The sequence below is a fragment of the Myotis myotis genome, unplaced genomic scaffold, assembly GCF_014108235.1.
Source record: "Myotis myotis isolate mMyoMyo1 unplaced genomic scaffold, mMyoMyo1.p scaffold_m19_p_3, whole genome shotgun sequence".
Lineage (NCBI taxonomy): Eukaryota > Metazoa > Chordata > Mammalia > Chiroptera > Vespertilionidae > Myotis > Myotis myotis.
In genome coordinates this window covers 85,362,619-85,384,342 of record NW_023416335.1, presented here as the reverse complement: position 1 = coordinate 85,384,342, position 21,724 = coordinate 85,362,619, and the positions used below count along the sequence as shown (strand labels likewise).

At 40.6% G+C, this 21,724-nt stretch overlaps 1 protein-coding gene across 6 annotated transcripts in view; it reads right to left on the bottom strand.

The window, feature by feature from the left end:
* The window catches only part of RB1 (RB transcriptional corepressor 1), a 212,686-nt gene that overhangs the window by 99,391 nt on the left and 91,571 nt on the right, over window positions 1–21,724 (bottom strand). For all 6 annotated transcript variants that reach the window (XM_036299823.1, XM_036299822.1, XM_036299824.1 and 3 more), the window contains 4 exons: window positions 3,680–3,796; window positions 1,877–1,933; window positions 781–812; window positions 620–696 (listed from right to left, as the gene is read on the bottom strand). In XM_036299823.1, the coding sequence (XP_036155716.1) occupies window positions 620–696; window positions 781–812; window positions 1,877–1,933; window positions 3,680–3,796 (283 nt within the window). The remainder of the gene's footprint in view (window positions 1–619; window positions 697–780; window positions 813–1,876; window positions 1,934–3,679; window positions 3,797–21,724) is intronic.

The following is a 21,724-nucleotide window of genomic DNA, read 5'->3' as shown; positions in this document are numbered from 1 at the left end:
CTTTTAAATGTGCATTTCTCGGTTATTAATGAGGATTCACAGTTTTCTATATTTGTTTACAAATTTAAGTTTCTCTTTTATTGTGTACTTGTTTCCTTAGATGAATCTTTTGTTTTTGCAAAGGAAGTATTTTTTAACATTTCCAACCTTATCTGCAAAATAATACATGTTTAAAATTATATATTTTTTAAAAAACACTATCAGTGGCCTCTTTCTGATTATCTGGTGGATTCTAGCTCCAACCTTTGGTTACATGATCATAGTATCTATAGCAGTGCTTCCTATCAGTGGATGCAGCTCCTTAGTACTCTTAGCATTTTACAATCTCATAAGTATTTGAAGGGATTTCAATAGGTACATTTCCTAGATTCAGAATAGCCCAAAATAGGAGCCCACTGAAATACCATTCCCAATATGACCTGAAATAATTCAGAATATAAGCCAATTAAATAAATGGCTTATTGTGACCGATTACATTCTTCAGTCTATAATGATTTAAAATATGCATTTCTTCACCTTAACGACATCCATCTCCCCCGCAAAAACACACCACACTTTCAATGAGTTTTTTTTAACTTTAAATTAAACTAAAATGTTTATTTACTAAAATTTAACTTACTGCTATATGTAGCCATTACAACTTCAAGAGCGCATGCCAACAAAGACATATGAAAGATGTTGTCATTCAGAAGATTGCTAAAAGAAAAAAATAAAGTGATTTTAAAAAACACTTACTTCTATGTAAAAAAAATTGTTTTTACTAAAGCTAAAAAATTTTACCTAAAATTTTGGATGGATAATCGTTCTTCTTCCTAAAACACATAAAAAATGTATTATGCTAAGCAAAACAAGCCAGTCAGAGAAAGACAAGTATCACATGATCTCACTTATATGTGGAATCTAATGAACAAAATAAACCGACAAACAAAATAGATCTAGAAACAGGGAAGCATGCAACAGACCAAGGAATCTAAGGGGGGCAGGGACATGGGATGAGATTAACTACAGAACTTATATGAATACTAGTCCTGGTGCACGAATTCATGCACCAGTGGTCTCCCTCGGCCTGGCCTGTGGGATTGGGCTGAAACCAGCTCTCAGACCTCCCCCCGAGGGGTCCTGGATTGTGAGAAGGTGCAGGGCAGGCTGAGGGACCCCACCAGTGCACAGTCGGGGCTGGAGAGGGACACAGGAGGTTGGCCAGGGTGTGACCAGCCCATCTCCCTCAGTCCCAATCAGCCAGGCCCCAGCAACAAGCTCACCTACCAGTAGGAGCGACTACCCCTGGTGGTCAGTGCACGTCATAGCGACTGGTCAACAGGCCGACTGGCCCCTTGTGGTCAGTGCATATCAGAATGAGCGGTTGAGCGGCCTTAACATATCATTAACATATTACACTTTGATTGGTTGAACGGACAACTGGACACTTAGTATATTAGGCTTTTATTATACAGGATATGCATAACCCATGGACACATACAATAGTGAAAGGCCTGGGGAGGGGGCAGGAGCTGGGTGGAGAAGGGGTAATAGTGGGGGGAAAGGCGATATCTGTAATACAGTGGTTCTCAACCTTCTGGCCCTTTAAATACAGTTCCTCATGTTGTGACCCAACCATAAAATTATTTTCGTTGCTACTTCATAACTTTAATGTTGCTACTGTTATGAATTGTAATGTAAATATCTGATATGCAGGATGGTCTTAGGTGACCCCTGTGAAAGGGTCATTCGACCGCCAAAGGGGTCACGATCCACAGTTTGAGAACCGCTGCTGTAATACTTTCAACAATAAAAATAAATTTTAAAAAAAAGTTTAACTGAAACCTTTTTTATGTTGACATTGAAATTTTTTTCTATTATTTTCTTTTTAACTTACTGATTTAAGCATGGATTCCATTACTCGGTAATACAACCGAACTCCAAGTTTGTATCGCTATAAATAAAGAAAAATAATTATATCCCACTACTTTAGAAAATTACAACAATTATTAATCTTTTTAAAATTTTCCTTGAAACACATTTCTGAACCTTCTTAGGAATATGACTACCAAGAGATTAGGAAAGGTAGCTTGTCTAAAACTCAACACTTAAATATAAATGATAGCTAACATTCCCAATAAATTATCAAGAGGGAGGTCTTTGTTTTCATTCATACCACTTCAGTCTATATCATTCAACAGATTATATATATAAAATGTTATGTGCCTAGTACTATTTTTACATACTAATGTAATACTTTTTGTGACCTAGACCATGTATTTTCAAGATAGCTGTCTAGGATGACAAAATAGACTCTGTCCATAAAATTGGCAAAGGCAAAAATCAAATTTTACTGATCTTATCAGCAAAAAATTTTAACCTAAAAACTAGTTCCCATTAGCTTAAAGAATAATCAAATTTGAGAGATACACACATGCAGACATACACACACTCACACACAAGCCATATTGCTTCATTTCAAATTATGAGCATAAATTTCATATACAAACAAAAAGAACTTTGCAGGTAGGAGAGTGTAAAGGGGGGATAAATGGTAATGGAAGGAGACTTGACTTGGGTGGTGAACACACAATATACAGATGATGTATTATAGAATTATCCCCTGAAACCTATATCATTTTATTAACCAACTAGGGGCCCAGCGCGCAAAATTGCGTGAGACCCAGACCCTGCGTGCCGTGGGATGCAGCGTCAAGTCACCTCCTGGTGACCGACCGGTCTTTGTTCGTTACGACCACTGGGTTTTTATTATGTAGATGTCATCCCCAATAAATTCAATTAAATATTAAATATAATTGTTTAAAATACTCATGGCATTGAAATATAAACTCGCTACACTGAAATAAATGTGCATAGTAGAAAACAGTTTTCATATATATCTTTATGTATTACCTCATTAATGTCACAATGAAGCACAGTAAATAAAAAACCTGATTTTCAGTCCAGCCAGTGTAGCTCAGTGGTTGAGCGTCGACCTATGAACCAGGAGGTCACAGTTTGACTCCCGGTCAGGGCACATGCCCAGGTTGCAGGCTTAATTCCCAGTATGGGATGTGCAGGAGGCAGCCTATCAATGAGTCTCTCTCATCATTGATGTTTCTATCTCTCTCTCCCTCTCCCTTCCTCTCTAAAATCAATAAAAATATTTTTTAAAATACAACAAAAAAAAAACACCTGATTTTCAGAGAAGTTAAGTGACTGATTATAATGATAGAACCAGATGGTTCTGATCCAGAGCCCATACTCTTATCCAACATATTAGTTTTAAATTTTCTGAAATAATAATAGCAGTATTAAAAATATTACTGATAAATGGCATGTACAATATAATCCCATCCCATACAAGTATATGCATACAGAACTATTCCTAAATGTAGAAGTCAAAGCATGTGCAATAATATTTAATAGTATCAAAGATTTTTTAAAAAACTTTTTCTTCTTTGATTTTTTTTAAATATCTACACTTTTTCTAAAATTTTCTGCATGTTTACTTTTGTTTTTTTATAGGAGTGAAGGGTATTCTCCCATAAAGTTTTCCATAATAGCAGCATAGATGAGCAGCGGAGATATAGTATGTGTCAGTATTTTATACTATTGGACAAATACCATAATAATACTTATACAGTTTGAACAGATGTTGCATTTGAAATATAACAACAGTAATCAATATTATAGTTACCTGTGATCCAATTTCTATACATCCCTGTCCCACAGCTTTAGCAAACTTCTCTTTAAATATGTATCCAATATCCTGCACTCTTTTCAGGATACTTTCCATTGGATTCACTGTGCAGTTCTTAAGAAGAAAAACAGAAATATTGAGAATACTTTTCAATCAAAATTAACATATTGTCTATACTTCACTAGCAATTAAGGAAATACAATCAAAATTACAATGAGATACCACCTCACACCTATTAGAATGGTTATTATCAATAAGACAAGTAATAACAAGTGTTGGAGAGATTCACTGCTGGTGGGAATCACTATGGAAAACTGTATGGAGGTTCCCAAAAATTAAGAATAGAGTTACCATATGACCCAGAAACCCCTTGTCTGGGTAGCTACCCGAAAAATTTGAATACATTTATTCACAAAGATATATGCACCCCTATGTTGATTGCAGCATTATTCATAGTGGCCAAGACATGAAAACAACCAGTGTCCTTTGATAGATGATTGGATAAAGAAGGTGTGGTACATATATACAATGGAATACTACTCAGCCATGAGAAAAAATGAAATACTGCCATTTGTGACAACACGGATGGATCTTGGGAATATCACACTAAGGGAAATAAGTCAGAAAGAAACAGTTAAGAATAATGTGATTTCATCCATATGAGGGATATAAAACTGAAAATAACACATGAAAAAACAAGATAAACAAACAAGCAAAAACTTATAGTCAAAGACAACAGTATAGTGGTAATATGAGGGAAGAGAAGTGGGAGGGGTAAACAGTAAAAGGGGTCAAATATATGGTGATGGAAGAAGATTTGACTTTGGGTGGTGAACACACAATACAGTATACAGATGATGTATCACAGAACTGTACACTTGAACCTATATAATCTTATTAATCAATGTCATCTCCAATAAGTTTAATTAAAAAATAAAATTGTATTACAAATATGTTTAAAAAGATGAGAAGACCTAAATAGTCATTTTTCCAAAGAGGACATACAGATGGCCAACAGGTACATAAAATGTTGCTTAATGTTGCTAATCATCAGAGAAATGCCAATCAAAATCCACAATGAGATATAACCTCATACCTGTTAGAATGACTATGATAAAAAAGATAAAAAATAACAAGTGTAGATGAGGATGTAGAGGAAAAGAAGCACTATATACTGTTGGTGGAAATGTAAATTGGTGTAGTCACTATGGAAAATAGAATGGAAATTTCTCAAAAAAACTAAAAATAGAACTATCATAATATCCAGCAATCCCACTTGGTATTTATATAAAGAAAACAAAAACACTGACACAAAAAGATATCTGCACCCCGTGACCATTGTAGCATTATTTACAATAGCCAAAATATGGAAACAATCTAAGTGTTCATTGATGGCTAAATGAATAAAGCAACAGAAGTGGTATATGTGTATATATAGGATGTCCCAAAAAATGTATATACACATTTTGAATAATTATAAAGACAGTGTTTATTAAAATACAACTCATTTTCAAAATTGAGCTATCAGCTGTTAAAATGTGTATACATATTTTTGTGATGCCTTATATTTATACACAGGTGTATATAATTCATATATATATATATATATATATACACACATATATATACACACACTCATATACACACACAATGGAATAATATTCAGCCATAAAAAGGAAATTTTGCCATGTGCAACAAAATGGATGGATATTAAGGGCATTATGCTGAGTGAAACAAGTCAAACAGAAAGACAAATACCCTATGATCCCATTTATATACATAATATTAAAAATAAATAAAACAAAAAATATAAGCTCATAGATACAGAGAATAGATAGTGGTTGCCAGAGGTGTGTGGGGTGAACAAAATGGATGAAGGAGATCAATGGTACAAACTTCCAGGTATAAAATAAATAAGTCATGGGGATACAATGTACAGCAGGGTTGAGGAACACTGGGCTTGCAGGCCATAAAACGCCCAAAAATCATCTGGTCTGGCCCTGCTAAGGCATCAGTGGTGAGTTAATTAAATGTTTGACCAAATATAGTAGGCTAAACTTTAAGTTGATATATATTTTTTAAATATATTTTTATTGATTTCAGAGAGGAAGGGAGAGGGAGAGATAAGATAGAAACATCAATGATGAGAGAGAATAGAATCCCTACTAGGGATCGAGCCCGCAACCCAGGCATGCGCCCTTGATCAGAATTGAACCCAGTACCCTTCAGTCGACAGGCTGACGCTCTATCCACTGAGCCAAACCAGCTAGGGCTTAAGTTGATATTTTGTATGGCCTGTGAATGATGTTATGAATATCCAAATGGCACCGTGGCAGAAAACCAGTTCCCCACCCCTGCTGTATAGCATGGTCACTATAGTTAACAATATTACATTGCATATATGAAAACTGCTAAGAGAATAGGTCTTAAAAGTCTCTACCTCAAAAACAAAAATTTTGTATACTTGAAACTAACAATGTCATAATGTATCTATTACACCTTACTAAAAAAAATGAAACAATTACCAAAAACGAAAAAGAGCCTCATATGCTCTCATAAATTATCGTCAATTAGGAGTTACATTAGAATGTATGTTATGCCCCCAAAAATCAACTGATAAAAATGAAACTAAGATTTGAGCTTGGTATCATTTAAAATTGTGCTTTCAGGAGAGTCCAAAATGGCAGTGTAAGTGGAAGCTATACTAACATATTCCCAGGACTAAACTGAAATTACAACTAAAATACAGAAAAACCATCCTAAATAATCAAATGAAGACTAGCTGGAGAGAATCATCATAACCAAGGATGGAAAGTGAAGACCACATAGAGACTGGAAGAAGTGTAGAGGCACTAAAGGGCTGGCCAGGCTCCCACAGAGAGCAGCTGAAGTTCCGGAGGGATATCTCAGCAATGGGGGGCTTCCCACTGAGAACTCTGGGGTCTAAACTCCAAGCTAGTCCTCCAGCTCAGAGTAGCAGAACTGAGAAAGGTGCTCACGCAACATCTGGTTGGTTTGCTATCTGCCAGGGTGGCCAGCTGGAAATACAGGCACCCACGTAAAGGGCCAACACACAAAATTTCGTATGCAGCCACTCTCCTTGGGCTCTGGCAGAAGGATGGTAGAGTGAACTGGAGCTGTGTGAGGAGAGTCCAGGGTTGGGGGCTCTGGGATTGGAGCTTGGAGGTCATCTACCCTGGTTTCCTGTACTGATTCATTCCCTCACGCTTTAGAGGACATCTTTCTCTGAAGACCTTTACCATCCAGACAGCTTTTGCCTGGGGGGTGGGGGTGGGATAACTGACCCACCCTATTGGAAAAACCCTTGCCCCACACTGTGGAATTGCTGGATTGCATTAAGAGACTGTGAAATTTCTGAGGCCCATTAAGAGAATAACATTCAGCCTGCAGGAAGAAGAAACTGCCCCACCATATTGGAAAACCTCTTGCACCTCCCTGTGGTCCAAAGCCTGAGGCTAATCAAGACTAAATAACAATTAGGCTATAGGCAGAGGTGGATCTCTGTAGGCTTTGAGTCTTTGCTTGATCCTCTTCTGGCCCAGGGCTAGGAAAAGCAGACCTTGGCGCACATTTTTGTCCTTTCCAAAGGCACCAAGCCCCAGAAGAGGGAGCCACAAGCTATGAATTGCTAATAGTTCCAAACAGGGTACCCAGGGCCAGGCACAAACAGCATCTGACATTGTCCTGCATTAGAGATTGGGAGTGGTAGTAGATCTAACTCATGACACAAACCCAGACAGCCAGCCAAAATCAGGACAGAAAAAATCAAGCCCAAATGAAAGAATAAGAGAATTCTCCAGAAGAAGAGTTAAATGAAACAGAGATAAGAAATTTATCAGATATAAAGTTTTGAATAATGATGGCAAGGATGCTCAAGAGCATGAGAAAAGATATAGTAACTATGAAAAAAGTCATAAATGAGGAATGACATAACACTAACAAAGAAGACATAGGAGGGAATACACAACAGATTAGTGAAAGCTGAGTATGGGATTAGTGAATTAGAAAACATGGTAGAAAAAAATCATTCACTCAGAGAACCAAAAAGAAAAAAAAAGAAAAAACAGGTGGGCAGCTTAAGGGAGCTGAGGGACAGCATGAAACATAACAATATTTACATCATAGGAGAACAGAAAGAAAAGAAAGTGAGCAAGGGATAGAGAAACTATTTGAAAAAAATAATGGCAGAAAACTTCCCTAACCTGGTGAAGGAAAATGTCACACAAGTTCAGGACGAACTGAGAGTCCCAAGCAAGAACCTACACAGGCCCACACATAGACACATCATAATTAAAGTGCCAAAAATTAAAGACAATGAGAGAATCTTACAGGCAGCAAGAGAAAAGCAATTTGTTACCTACCAAGAAGCTCCCATAAGGCTGTCAGCTGATTTCTCATCAGAAACTCTTTGGGCCAGAAGGGAATGGCATGAACTAAAAGGAAGGATCTGAAACCATGATTACTATATCCAGCAAGACTATCATTCAAAGTAGATGATGAAGCAAAGAGCTTCCCAGACAACAAAAGGCTAAAGGAGTTTATCACTACCAAACCAGCACTGCAAGAAATGCTAAAGAACTGCAGTAATGAGAAGAAGAAATACAGAGAGAAACATAGTAATAAACTATTAAAATGCCAATAAATAAGAACCTATCAATAACAACCTTAAATATAAATGGATTAAATGATCCAATCAAAAGACATAGGGTCACTGAATGAATACAAAAACATGACCCAATTATATGCTCTCTACAGGAGACCCACGTCAGAACAAAATGTTCACAAAGGATGAAATGAAGAAATGGGAACAAATTTTCCATGCAAATAAAAACAAACAAACAAAAAATCTAGGGTAGCAATATTCATATCTGACAAAATGGACTTCAAAATGAAAGCCATCAGCCGAAACCGGTTTGGCTCAGTGGACAAAGCGTCACTGAAGGGTCCCAGGTTCGATTCCGGTCAAGGGCATGTACCTGGGTTGTGGGCATATCCCCAGTGGGAGATGTGCAGGAGGCAGCTGATCGATGTTTCTCTCTCATTGATGTTTCTAACTCTCTATCTCTCTCCCTTTCTCTCTGTAAAAAATCAATAAAATATATTTAAAAAAAAAATGAAAGCCATCACAAGAGACAATAATAGTCACTAATAATACTATAGGGATCGGGAAAGATGGAGGGAGAAACTAAGATGGCGGCATAGATAAACACCGGGAAATTGCTGCCTCCCACAACAATTGAAAAATCTTCTAGGAACACAAAACAGACATCATCCAGAACTACAGGAAGGCTGGCTGAGTGTAAATTCTACAACTAGAAGGAAAGAAAAGCACACTGAGAGCCAGAGGAGCTGCGGAAGTAAAGTGCAGAGGTACGGAGGCTCGCGCGCGTGGAATGGGCTGGCACCTGAGGACGCGGCTGTCTTTTTGAATCCGGAGGGAGTCACAAGCTCCGGACGGCTCTGAACTCTGGTTCCGGGAAGTCTCTGGGGACCCAGGACTCATACGGGGAGAAACTGGACTGTCTGGCAGCGGGCGAACTTGAGGGCGGCTTTCCCTCAGAGGCGCTTGCAGCCGTTACCGGGACACTGAGACGCGCGACTCCTTAGGGCAGGGCTAAGGATCCGCCATAGCTGCTTGCTCCGCCCTTTGATTCCTTGAGACCCCGCCCCACCCAGGCTGCAGCAGAGGCTTTTGCATATGAATGCCCCAGCCCTTTGCAACCTGATAATTACCTAACTACAGCCGGGCCAGACAGACCCAGAACTTCAAAGAGAAGGCCCAAGGCCCCACAGCGGCTTGCATTGCTTCACAGCTGAGCCTCATCAGGGCACCTCCAAACTCCAAAAAAGGAAGGGGAATCTGCAGTTCTCTTCGTAGCTCCTGCTGTGTAATCTCAGGCAGAGGCTAAATTAGCACCTCCTTAGATCCAAGAGCCACTGTACCCAGTGGTCAGAGGGGGACCATCCAGATCACAACTCCTCAGATCCATAAGGGACACACTCAGGGTGCAGACTCAGTGAGCACCAAAACCCCACTGAAGCAAGTCTTGCCCCAGAAGGGTGTCTCCAGCACAGAAGTTCTCCCACTGCAGACACAGCTGATTCTCACTGCCAATTGGCCTGGAGGTCAATTCCTCCCAGTGATCCTACAACAACCAAGGCATAACTACAACAAGACTGTGCACAAAGCCCACAAGGGGGTGCACCAAGAGTGTCTACCTCAGGTAACTGGGGAGGCTGAGCCACTGGGCCCTACAGGACACCTAGCACACAAAGCCACTCTACCAACACAGGGAAGCAGCCAAAATGCGGAGACAAAGAAACAGGTCACAAATGGCAGAAATGGAGGAAAACAAACGACTGGATATAGAGTTCAAGGCCACGTTTATAAGGTTTTTCAAGAATTTTATGGAAACCGCCGATAAATTTAGTGGGTCCCTCAATAAGTATAGTGAGACCCTGGAGGACATGAAAAAGGACCAACTAGAAATTAAGCATACACTGACTGAAATAAAGAATAATTTACAGAGATCCAACAGCAGACAAGAGGATCCCAAGAATCAAGTCAAAGATTTGAAATACAAAGAAACAAAAAATACCCAACCGAAAAAGAAAAAAGAAAAGAGATTCCAAAAATATGAAAATAATGTAAGGAGCCTCTGGGACAACTTCAAGCGTACCAACATCAGAATTATAGGGGTACCAGAAGAAGAGAGAGGGCAAGATATTGAAAACCTATTTGAAGAAATAATGACAGAAAACTTCCCCTACCTGGTGAAAGAAATAGACTTACAAGTCCAGGAAGCGCAGAGAACCCCAAACAAAAGGAATCCAAAGAGGACCACACCAAGACACATCATAATTAAAATGCCAAGAGCAAAAGACAAAGAGAGAATCTTAAAAGCAGCAAGAGAAAGACAGTCAGTTACCTACAATGGAGTACCCATACGACTGTCAGCTGATTTCTCAACAGAAACCATGCAGGCCAGAAGAGAATGGCAAGAAATATTCAAAGTGATGAATAGCAAGAACCTGCAACCAAGATTACTTTATCCAGCAAAGCTATCATTCAGAATAGAAGGTCAGATAAAGAGCTTCACGGATAAGAAAAAGCTAAAGGAGTTCATCACCACCAAACCAGCATTATATGAAATGCTGAAAGGTATTCTTTAAGAAGAGGAAGAAGAAAAAGGAACTCTTACCATTTGCCACAGCATGGATGGAACTGGAGAGCGGATAAATACCACATGATCTCACTCATTTGTGGAATATAATGAACAACATAAACTGATGAACAAGGACTGATCCAGAGACGGAGAGGCATTGATTGGACTGTCGGGCCTTGGAGGGAAGGTAGGGGAGGGTGGGGGTAAGGGGGAAAGATCAACCAAAGGACTTACATGCAAGCATATAGGCCTAACCAATGGACACGGACAATGGGGGGGTGAGGGCATGGGGGGGGGGGGGTAGAGGGTAACGTGGGGACAAGGACACATATGTAATATCTTAATCAATAAAAAATATATTTAAAAAAATCAAATAAAAAAAATACTATAGGGATCGGTCCAACAAGAGGACATAACCCTGGTAAACATATATGTACCCAACATAACAGCACCTAAATATATAAAAAAAAGAACTTCTGGAGAACTTTAAGGGAGAGATCGACAACAATACAGTCATAGTAGGGGACTTTAACATCCCTACTGACTTCACTAGATAGATCTTCCAGACAAAAAATTAACAAGGAAACAGTGACTCTAAAGGACACACTGGATCAGATGGATTTAACTGATATTTATAGAACATTTCAACCCAAAGCTGCAGAATATACATTCTTCTTAAGTGTGCCTGGGTCATTAACAAAGAGAGACCACATTTTAGGACACAAAATAAGTCTCTACAAGTTCACAAAGATTGAAATCATATCAAGCATCTTCTCAGGTCACAATAGAATCAAATTAGAAATCAATAAAAATACTAAAAAACATTCAAATACCTGGAGGCTAACTAGCATGTTATTGAACAATGAAGGGTTATCAATGAAATCAAGAAATAACAAAACTTCCTGGAAACGATTGAAAATGAACAGACAAAACCCCAAATCTCTGGGACACAGGAAAAATAGTCCTGAGAAGGAAGTTCCACTACATGGCTACCTAAAAAAGACACACAAGAAAAATGTCTAATAAACTATTTCACCCTACAACTTAAAGATTTAGAAAGAGAACAAGAGAAGCCCAGAATAAGTAGAAGGAAATAATAAATATTAGAGCAGAAATAAATGACATAGAGACTAAAAAATCAATATAAAAGATCACTGAAACCAAGAGCTGGTTCTCTAAAAAGATAAAGAAGATTGATGAACCTTTAGGTAGACTCAGCAAGAAACAGAGAGAGAGGACTCAAATAAATAATATCAGAAATGAAAGTGGTAAAGTAACAACTGACACCACAGAAATACAAAAGATTATAAGAAAATACTATGAACAACTATATGCCTATAAGCTGGACAATGTGTATAAAATGGAAATATTCCTAGAAAAATACAATCTTCTAAAATTATAAGAAAGAATCAGAAAAACTGAACAGGCCAATAACAACTGATGAAATTAAAGCAGTAATAATAAAAAAAAAACTTCCAGCAAACAAAACCCCTGGTCTGGATTGCTTCACAGGGGAATGAAGAAGAACTAACAATAATCCTCCTCAAACTATTTTAAAAAATCAAAGAGGAAGGAAGACTTCCAAGCTCTTTTTATGAGGTCAGCTTTATCCTAATTTCAAAACTAGATAAAGACACTACAAAGAAAGAGAAATATAGGCCAATAAATCTGATGAACATAAATGCTAAAATCCTCAACAAAATATTAGCAAATAGGATCCTACAATATATTTAAAAGACCATACACCATGACCAAGTGGGAATTATTTCAGGGATGCAAGGTTGGTACAATATTTGCAAATCAATAAACATGATACATCACATAAACAAAATGAAAGACAAAAACCATATGATCATATCAATAGCCATAGAAAAAGCATTCAACAAAATCCAACACTCATTTTTCATAAAAACTCTCAGCAAAGTGGCACAGAGGGATCATTCTTCAACATAATAAAGGCCACATATGACAAACCTACAACTAACATCATACACAATGGGCAAAAGCTAAAACCATTTAGTTCCCTAGGAATGGGAACAACACAAGGATGCCTACTTTCACCACTTTTATTCAACATAGTACTGAAAATGCTAGCCACAGTGATCAGACAAGAAGAAAACATAAACAGCATCCAAATTGGAAAGGAGGAAGCAAAATTCTCATCATTTGCAGATGACATGACATTGTACATAGAAAACCCTAAAGACTCCACCAAAAAACTACTAGATTTACTAAATGAATTCAGCAATGTAGCAGGATACAAAATTAACACCTCAAAATCAATGGCATTTTTATATATCAACTAGAGGCCCAATGTACGAATTTGTACATGGGTGGGGTCCGGTCAGCCCAGCCCCAACAGGGCCGGATCAGGGGCAGGCCTGTTGGGAGTAGAAGATGGTGGGAGGTTGGCTGGCCATCCCACCCCATTCAGGGCCTGATCAGGGCTGGGCTGGCTGGGGGGAGGGGCCGTGGGTGATTGGCTATCAGGCCCCACCCTCAATTGGGGTGGGGTACCAATTGCAGGCAGGGCCGGCTGTGGGGAGGAGCTGTAGGCAGTGGGCTGGACAGCCCTGCCCCCAAGTGGGGGGGGGGGCGATGGGGCAGAGTTGGCTGGAGGGAGGGGCCACATGCCAATGGGGTGGTGAGGGCTGATCGGGGGTGGGGCCGGCCATGGGGAGGGGCTGTGGGCGGTGGACCAGCAGTCCCCGCCCCTGAATAGGGTTGGGTGGCCTCATCAGGGGCCAGAGGCCTGGGGGAGGGGCCATGAGTGGTTGGCCAGCCGGCCCTGTCCCTGATCAGAGTGGGGGGACTGATCAGGGGCAGAGCTGGCTGGGAGGAGGGACTGCAGGCTGATTGGGGTGGTGGGGGCCCATTGGGGGTGGTATTGACAGGGGGGAGGGGCCCCAGGTGGTTGGCCAGCCAGCCCTGCCCCATGTTGGGGTAGGGGGGACAATCAAGGGCAGGGCCAGCTGGGGGAAGGGGCTGAGGGCCGATTGGAGTGGGGCGGTATGATCGGGGATGGGGCCGGACGGGAGGAAGGGCTGCGTGGGGGTTGGCTGGCTGGCCCCATGCCCCTATCGAGCTGGTTCACTGGTGGGATTGGGCGTCATAGCGACCAGTTGTTATGGTCATTACGGCATTATATAAAAAGCCAGTGACCAGACTGCCGAAACGATGAGAATGACTGGTTGCTATGATGCACACTGCGGCCAGCCAACCGGCCCAATCACGGGGTGCAGCCAGCCAGCCAACCTCCCACATCCCCTCTCCCTGGCCAGCCCCACCCCTGATCAGCCTCTCCCACCCTGATAGGAGGGCAGAGCGTTCAGCCAAAACCCTGGGGACCTCCACCCTGGATGGCCCTGTCCCGATGGGCCCCCACAACCCAATTGGCCCACAACCCCTCCCCACAAGGAGCGCCACCCCTGATTGCCCCCCACCCCAATAGGAGACGGGGCAACCCAGTCAACCTCTTTAGCCCCTCCTCCCAGCTGGCCCCACCCTCAATGAGCCCCCACAACACCATCAGCCCACAGCCCCTCCCCCTGGCCGTCCCACCCCTGATCGCTCATGTACCTCAATAGGGGGTGGTTTCAGCTGGCCAGCCAACCTCCTGCAGCTCCTCCCCCCACCCAGTCCCACCTCAAATTGGTCCCCCCACCTTGATCAGGGGCAGGGCCGGCAGCCAACTGCCTACAGCCACTCCCCCTGGCTGGCCCTACCCCCAATGGGCCCCCACCACCCCATTTGGGGGCAGGGCCAGCCAGCCCACCACCCACAGCCCCCCTACCCTAATCAGGGGCGGGACCCACCAGCCAATTGCCCACAGCCCCTACCCCCAACCAGCCCAGTCTTGATTGGGCCCCAATCTGGGGCAGGCCAGCTGGACAACCTCCCGCCATCTCCTCCTCCCGCCTCCCGAGAGGCCTGGCCATGATCTGCCCAATTTGGGGCCAGGCCACCAGACCCCATCCATGCACGAATTCATGCACTGGGCCTCTAGTATACAGATAATGATGTCTCAGAAAGAGAAACTAAACAAATAATCCCATTTAAAATGCAACAACAAAAATTAAGATACTTAGGAATAAATTTAGCCAAGGAGGTAAAAGACTTGTACTCAGGAAACTACAGGACATTGAAAAAAGAGACAGAGGATGATATAAACAAGTGGAAGAATATACTATATTCATGGACTGGTAGAAGTAATATCATTAAAATGTCCATACTACCCAAGCAATCTACAGATTCAATACAAACCCTATTAAAATATCAACAGCATATTTCACAGATCTCTAACAGATACTCTAAAAATTTATGTGGAACCCAAAAGGAACGTGTATATCTGCAGCAATGTTGAGAAAGAAGAATAAAGTTGGAGGGATTACAATACCAGATATCACGTTATACTACAAAGCCACTGTAATCAAAACAGACTGGTACTGGCATAAGAACAGCATATAGATCAATGAAACAGAACAGAGAACCCAGAAATAGACCTAACCCATTATGCTCAATTAATATTTGACAAAGGAGGCAAAAGCATACAATAGAGTCAAGACAGTCTCTTCAGTAAATGGTGCTGGGAACATTGGTCAGGTACATGCAAAAAAGTGAAACCAGACCACCAACTTACACCAGACACAAGAATAAATTCAAAATGGATAGAAGACTTAAATGTAAGTTGTGAAACCATAAAAATCCTAGGGGGAAGCATAGGCAGCAAAATCTCAGACATCTCTCATAGCAATATATTTATAGATACATCTCCTAGGGGAAGGGAAACTAAGGAGAAAATAAACAAATGGGGCAACGTGAAACTTCTGCACAGCTAAAGTAACCATCAACAAAATGAAAAGAGAGCCTTCTGTATGGGAGAACATATTTGGCAATGATACATCTGATGAAGGGTTATTACCCAAAATATATAAGGAACTCATACAACTTAGCAAAAGAAAGAATCAAATTAAAAAATGCGCAGAGGAGCTATATAGACACTTCTCCAAAGTGGACATAGAGATGGCCAAGAGACATATAAAAACATGCCCAAAGGCACTGGTCATCAGAGAGATGCAAATTAAAATGACAATGAGGTATCATCTCACACCTGTCGGAATGGCTACCATCAACAAATCAACAAATGAGAAGTGCTGGAGAGGATGTGGAGAAAAGGGAACCCTAGTACACTGCTGGTGGGAATGCAGACTGGTGCAGCCACTAAGGAAAACAATATGGAGTTTCCACAAAAAATTAAATATGGAACTGCCATTTGACCCAGTGATCCCACTTCTAGGAATATATCCTAAGAAACCCAAAACACCAATCAGAGAGAATGTATTCACCCCTATGTTCATAGCAGCAGAATTTACAATAGCTAAGGTCTGGAAACAGCCCAAGTGCCCATCAGTAGATGAGTGGATAAAAAAGATGTGGTACAGCCCGGCTGGCATGGCTCAGTGGTTAAGTATCCCCCCATAAACCAGAAGGTCATGATTCAATTCCCAGTTGGGGCACATGCCAGGTTGCAGGGCTTGATCCCCAGTGTGGAGCATGCAGGAGGCAGTCGATCGATAATTCTCTCATCATTGATGTTTCTCTCTCTCTCCCCCCTCTCCCTTCCTCTCTAAAATCAATAAAAATATACTTAAAAATAAAAAAAGCTGTGGTACATTTACACCATAGAATACTATGCAGCAGTAAAAAATGAAGAATCTCTTATCCTTTGAGACAGCATGGAGGGTCTGGAGAGTATTATGTTAAGTGAAATAAGTTAGAGAAAGATAAGTATCACATATTTCACTCATATGTGCAATCTAATGAACAAAGTAAACTGATGAACAAAACAGAGCCAGAGACATAGAAGCGTGGACCTGTAGAATCTCAAAGGGAAGGTGAGAGTGGGTGAGGGGTGGAAAGAGATCAACCAAAGAACTTGTATAAATATATGCATACCCCATGGACAATAGTGTGGTGAAGCCTAGCGTGCGGGCGGGGATGGGCTAAAAGGGGCCAATGGCGGGAAAAAGAGGACATAAGTAATAATTTCAACAATAAAGATTTTTTAAATGAAAAAAATAAAATTGTTTTTGCCCTGGCCAGGTAGCTCAGCTTGTTATAGCATCGTGTCATCCTGATAATCAAAAGTTTTGGGTTCGATCCCCAGTCATGGCACATACAAGAATCAACCAATGAATGCATAAATATGTAAAACAACAAATTGATGTTTCTCTCCCCCCACTCTCTCTCCTCCACCTTCCTCCCTCTCTTAAAAAAAAAAAAAAAAAAAAAAAAAAAAAGGCCGAGGCCAGTTTGGCTCAGTGGATAGAGCGTTGGCCTGTGGACTGAAGGGTCCCAGGTTCGATTCCGGTCAAGGGCATGTACCTGGGTTGTGGGCACATCCCCAGTGGGAGATGTGCAGGAGGCAGCTTATCGATGTTTCTCTCTCATCGATGTTTCTGGCTCTCTATCTCTCTCCCTTCGTCTCTGTGAAAAATCAATAAAATATATTAAAAAAAAAAAGTTAAGAATTACCTAAATAATTTAGCTACGTATTTAGAAACACAAGATAGAGAAATGGTTACAAAGTTCTAATATATGTATTATATAAGGTAGGGTTATATCAATTTTTTTTCCAAAATATATTTTTATTGATTTCAGAGAGGGAGAGGGACAGAGCTATAGAAACATCAAGGATGAAAGAGAATCATGGATCGGCTGTCTCCTGCACGCCCCCCGACTGGGGATCGAGCCTGCAACAATGGCATGTGCCCTTGACCGGAATCAAACCTGGGACCCCTCAGTCTGCAGGCTGATGCTCTGTCCACCGAGCCAAACTGGCCAGGGCAGGTTATATCAATTTTAATGATTAAAATACCTCACAAGATAATTATTAAAATGCATATTATGATACATTAAAATATTATCACAAACCTGATTTTCTTCAGCTATAACCAAACATGAACTTCATTTTATAATCTCTATCAATCAAACACATTTAAAATATTATACATTAGAAAATAAACAAACCAGCTGGTGTGGCTCAGTGGCTGAGCATCAACCTATGAACCAGGAGGTCAATGTTTGAGTCCCAGTCAGGGTACATGCCCAGGTTGTGGGCTCGATCCCCAGTAGGGGGCGTGCGGGAGACAACCAATTAATGATTATCTCTCATCATTGATGTTTCTCTCTCTCTCTCTCTCTCCCCCTCTCTCTTCCTCTATAAAATCAATAAAAATATATTTTCTAAAAAAGAAAATGTTTCAAAATTAAGACTAATTATAATTTTCTTTGAAATGTAAACAGTCATTCAAAAATTTCCCATTCTATAAAATAAATGATTTTATCTTTATGAAACAAAAACAGCACACAAGTCTTAGAAACATGGAAACAAAGAAACATTTCCTATCAGAAAATTATTGTTGCCAAAATATCCATTAAAATGTGTATAAGCTTCTAAAATTTTACTTATACACAAAAGGAAATGTGGCATTAATTTTTAAAATGAATAAACCTGATGTAATAAAGAAGCAAAATCAAAGAAAAGCTTACTGTTCTTCAAGATATGTCCATTCTGAGATAGGCAATTTGTACTAGTAGTCTACATAAAACTCCAAAAAACCTTCTAAGTTCATCCTAAACTAACTTTCACTACTAAAGGAACTAAATAAAAGCTATGTCTGAACCAGAAAGAAAATGATCTTGGAAATCAGGTCTGAACAAGACTCCACAAAAAAACTACTAGATCTAATAAATGAATTTAGCAAAGTAGCAGGATACAAAATTAAATATAGAAATCAGTGGCATTTTTATACACCAAGTATGAACTATCAGAAAGAGAAACACTAAGAAAGCAATCCTACTTACTATTTCAACAAAAACTAGGTACTTACTGGTAGGAATAACTTTAAGCAAGGAGATAAAAGATTTGTACTCTGAAAACTATAGGACATTGAAGAAGGAAACTGAGTAAGATACAAACAAATGGAAGAATACTTGTATACTGTGTTCATGGATCGGAAGAATTAACATCAAAATGTCAAAACTACCCAAAGCAATCTACAGATTAATGCAATTCCTATGAAAATACCAATGGCATTTTTTACAGGTCTAGAACAAATATTCCAAAAATTTTTATGGAACCACAAAAGACCCTGAATAACCTCAGCAATCTTGAGAAAGAACAAAGTTGGAGATATCACAATACCTGATAGCAAACTATAAGACCACTGTAATTAACACAGCCTGGTACTGGCATAAGAACGGGCATATAGATCAATGGAACAAAACAGAGAGCCCAGAAATAAATGCCTTTATGGTCAATTAATATTTGACAAAGAAGGCAAAAGCATACAATGGAGTAAAGACAACCAGCCTCTTGAATAAATGATGCTGGGAAAATTGGACAAGTACGTGAAAAAAATTAAAGTAGACCACCAACTTACAGCATAGACAAGAATAAATTCAAAATGGGTAAAAGATATAAATGTAAGTTGCAAAACCATAAAAATCCTAAAAGAAAACATAGGCAGTAAAATCTCAGACATCTCTCATAGCAATATTTTTGCTGATATATCTCCTTGGACAATGGAAACAAACACAGAAAAAAATTAAACAAGTGGGATTACATCAAACTAAAAAGCATCTGTACAGCAAAGGAAACCACCAATAAAGTGAAAAGGGAACCCCACTGTACAGGAGAACATATTCACCAATGATACATTTGACCAGGGGTTAATTTCCAAAATATATAAAGAACTTATACAACTCAACACCAGGAAGACAATTAATCCAAATCAGGTTCTTTGCCCATTTTTTACTGAAAATGGGCAAAGAACCTCAATAAACACTTCTCCAAAGAGGACATACAGATGACTAATAGATGAAAAACTGCTCAAAGTCACTAATCATGAGAGAGATGCAAATTAAAACCACAATGAGATATCACGTCACACCTGCCAGAATGGCTACCATCAATAAATCAACAAATAGCAAGTGCTGGCATGGATTTGGAGAAAGGGGAACCCTAGTTCAGTGATGGCGAACCTATGACATGCGTGTCAGAGGTGACACGCGAACTCATTTTTTTGGTTGATTTTTCTTTGTTAAATGGCGTTTAAATATATAAAATAAACATCAAAAATATAAGTCTTTGTTTTACTATGGTTGCAAATATCAAAAAATTTCTATATGTGACACAGCACCAGAGTTAAGTTAGGGTTTTTCAAACTGCTGACACGCTGACTCAAAGGTTCGCCATCACTGCCCTAGTTCAATGTTGGTGGGACTGTAGACTTGTGCAGCCATTGTGGGAAACAGAACAGAGTTTCCTCAAAAAATTAAAAATGAAACTGCCTTTCAACCCAGCGATCCCACTTCTGAATATATATCCTAAGAATCCTGAAACACCAATTTGAAAGAATACATGTACCCCTATGTTCATAGCTGCATTATTTATAATTGCCAGGATCTGGAAACAGCCCAAGTGCCCATCAGTTGATGAGTGGATTAAAAAGCTGTGGTATATTTACACAATGGAATACTATGTGGTCATAAAAAAGAAGAAAATGTTACCTTTTAAATTTACTTTTTATTCGTTTTTAGAGAGAGAGAGAGGATGGAAGAGAGAGAGAGATTTGTTTTTCCACTTATTTATGCACTCATTGGTTGCTTCTTGTATGTGCCCTGACAGGAGATCAAACCTGCAACCTTGGCACATAGGGACAATGCTCTAACAGCTACCCAGCCAGGGCAAATCTTGCCCTTTGTGACAGCATGGATGGAACTGGAGATTATTAATGCTAAGTGAAATGAGCCAGTTAGAGAAAGACAAATACTATACGATCTCACTTATATGCGGAAATCTAATGAACAAAATAAACTAATGAACAAAACTAACAGCATGAATACGAGGAACAGACTGACAGTTGTCAGAGGGAAGGGAGGAGGGAGACTGGATAAAAGTAGATGAAGGGATTAGCCAAAGAACATCTGTCTATACTAATAAAGAGCTAGTATGCTAATGAGCATGATGCCATAATGGGTAATGACCAGGTTATTAGCATATTAGCTGGGGCGTTGCTCCGGAGACGGGGCGTAAGCTGGGAGGCGCCTGGAAGAGGCGGGACCATCCTGTGCCGGGGAGAGAAGGGGTGAGAGCCCATAACACCCCCCTCACCAGTCCTTCACCACCCACCGCAGGCACTCTGAGTGCCCCACAGCCCACCTGCCAGGGGAAGGAGCACAGCACAGTATGTGGAGGCTTCCATGCTCTCTTCCAGAGCCATGACAGGGCGGAGCGTCCGCATTGCTCTGGAGAGGTGGCAGAAGCGGGGAGACACCTGGAGAAGGCAGAACCAGCCCAAGGCGACTGGAGGGACTGAGGTCGGGGCTTGAAGCAGCCAGAGAAGGCCAGAGGGTTTGGGGGCTGGGCCAGGCATGCTGGAGCTCTCCGTGGACAGGTTCAGGTGTCATGGCAGGGCTGCCAGTGGGTGGGCAGCGCCACGAGATATAATGCGCTGGACTCCTAGTGTATATGTATGTGTGTGTGTGTGTGTGTGTGTATAAATATAAAAGCCTCATATGCAAATTGTCCCCATGGGAGTTCAACCGGGAGACCAATCGCTTTCTATGACATGCACTGACCATCGGGGGCAGTGCAGAACGAAGGAAGGCCCGGCCAGCAGCAGAAGGGAGGCCCTGGCTGGCAGCCGGAAGACCCCAATCTGCCCTGATTGCCAGCCAGGTCTAGGGACCCTACCCATGTATGAATTTCATGCACCAGGCCTATAGTATTTACATAACCCATAGACACAGACAAGTGTGGTGATGGCTGAAGGGAAGGGAGTTGGGACTC